This window comes from Rhincodon typus, unplaced genomic scaffold (genome assembly GCF_021869965.1).
Source record: "Rhincodon typus isolate 14 unplaced genomic scaffold, sRhiTyp1.1 hic_rhity00000072, whole genome shotgun sequence".
Taxonomy (NCBI): domain Eukaryota; kingdom Metazoa; phylum Chordata; class Chondrichthyes; order Orectolobiformes; family Rhincodontidae; genus Rhincodon; species Rhincodon typus.
The window spans coordinates 183,736-184,440 of NW_025965710.1; the positions used below are offsets into that span (position 1 = coordinate 183,736).

Sequence of the window (705 nt, forward strand, 5' to 3'; positions counted from 1 at the left end):
CCCTCCGACGGTGCGGCGCTCCCTCAGCGCTGACCCTCCGACAGTGCAGTAGCGTGAGGAGAGCGCATGTTCCACTGAGACAGCAAGAGGGTGCATGGATAGCGTTCTCGTGCAGACTCCTTTCTCTGAGTGCTGGGCTCTCACCCTCTGCTTGATCTCTCCCCTGTACATAGCGGTGTGAGTATTGCCAGAAGCCTGGGGCAACAGTTGGCTGCTGCCTGTCTTCCTGTCAAAGCAACTACCACTTCATGTGCGCACGTGCCTGCAATTGTGTCTTCGAGGAGGACAAGAAAGTGTACTGTCAGCGACACAAGGACTTAGTGGAAGGCAAGGTTCGTACTCCTGTGACAGCACAGCCCAGTCTCAACACAGCAGCTGTTATCTGTTATTGGGGCGTTGGTGAATTAATTCTGTTTGCAGACAGCCCTGTGGAGGGGTCACAGACACGGACCTCCACCCCGTCACCGTGTGGGGGGAGTCACAGACACGGACCCCCACCCCATCACCGTGTGGGGGAGACACAGACCCCCGCCCCGTCACCGTGTGGGGGTAGTCACAGACACAGACCCCTGCCCCGTCACCGTGTGGGGGAGTCACAGACACGGAGCTCCGCCCCATCACCGTGTGGGGGGAGTCACAGACAAGGACCCCCACCCCATCACTGTGTGGGGGAGTCACAGACACGGACGCCCGCCCCGTCACCAT

General features: G+C 60.0%; 1 protein-coding gene across 1 annotated transcript in view; it reads left to right on the forward strand.

The window, feature by feature from the left end:
• The window catches only part of LOC125488231, a 19,149-nt gene that overhangs the window by 10,543 nt on the left and 7,901 nt on the right, over nt 1–705 (forward strand). The window contains exon 6 of the mRNA XM_048621161.1: nt 174–332. Within this exon, the coding sequence (XP_048477118.1) occupies nt 174–332 (159 nt within the window). The remainder of the gene's footprint in view (nt 1–173; nt 333–705) is intronic.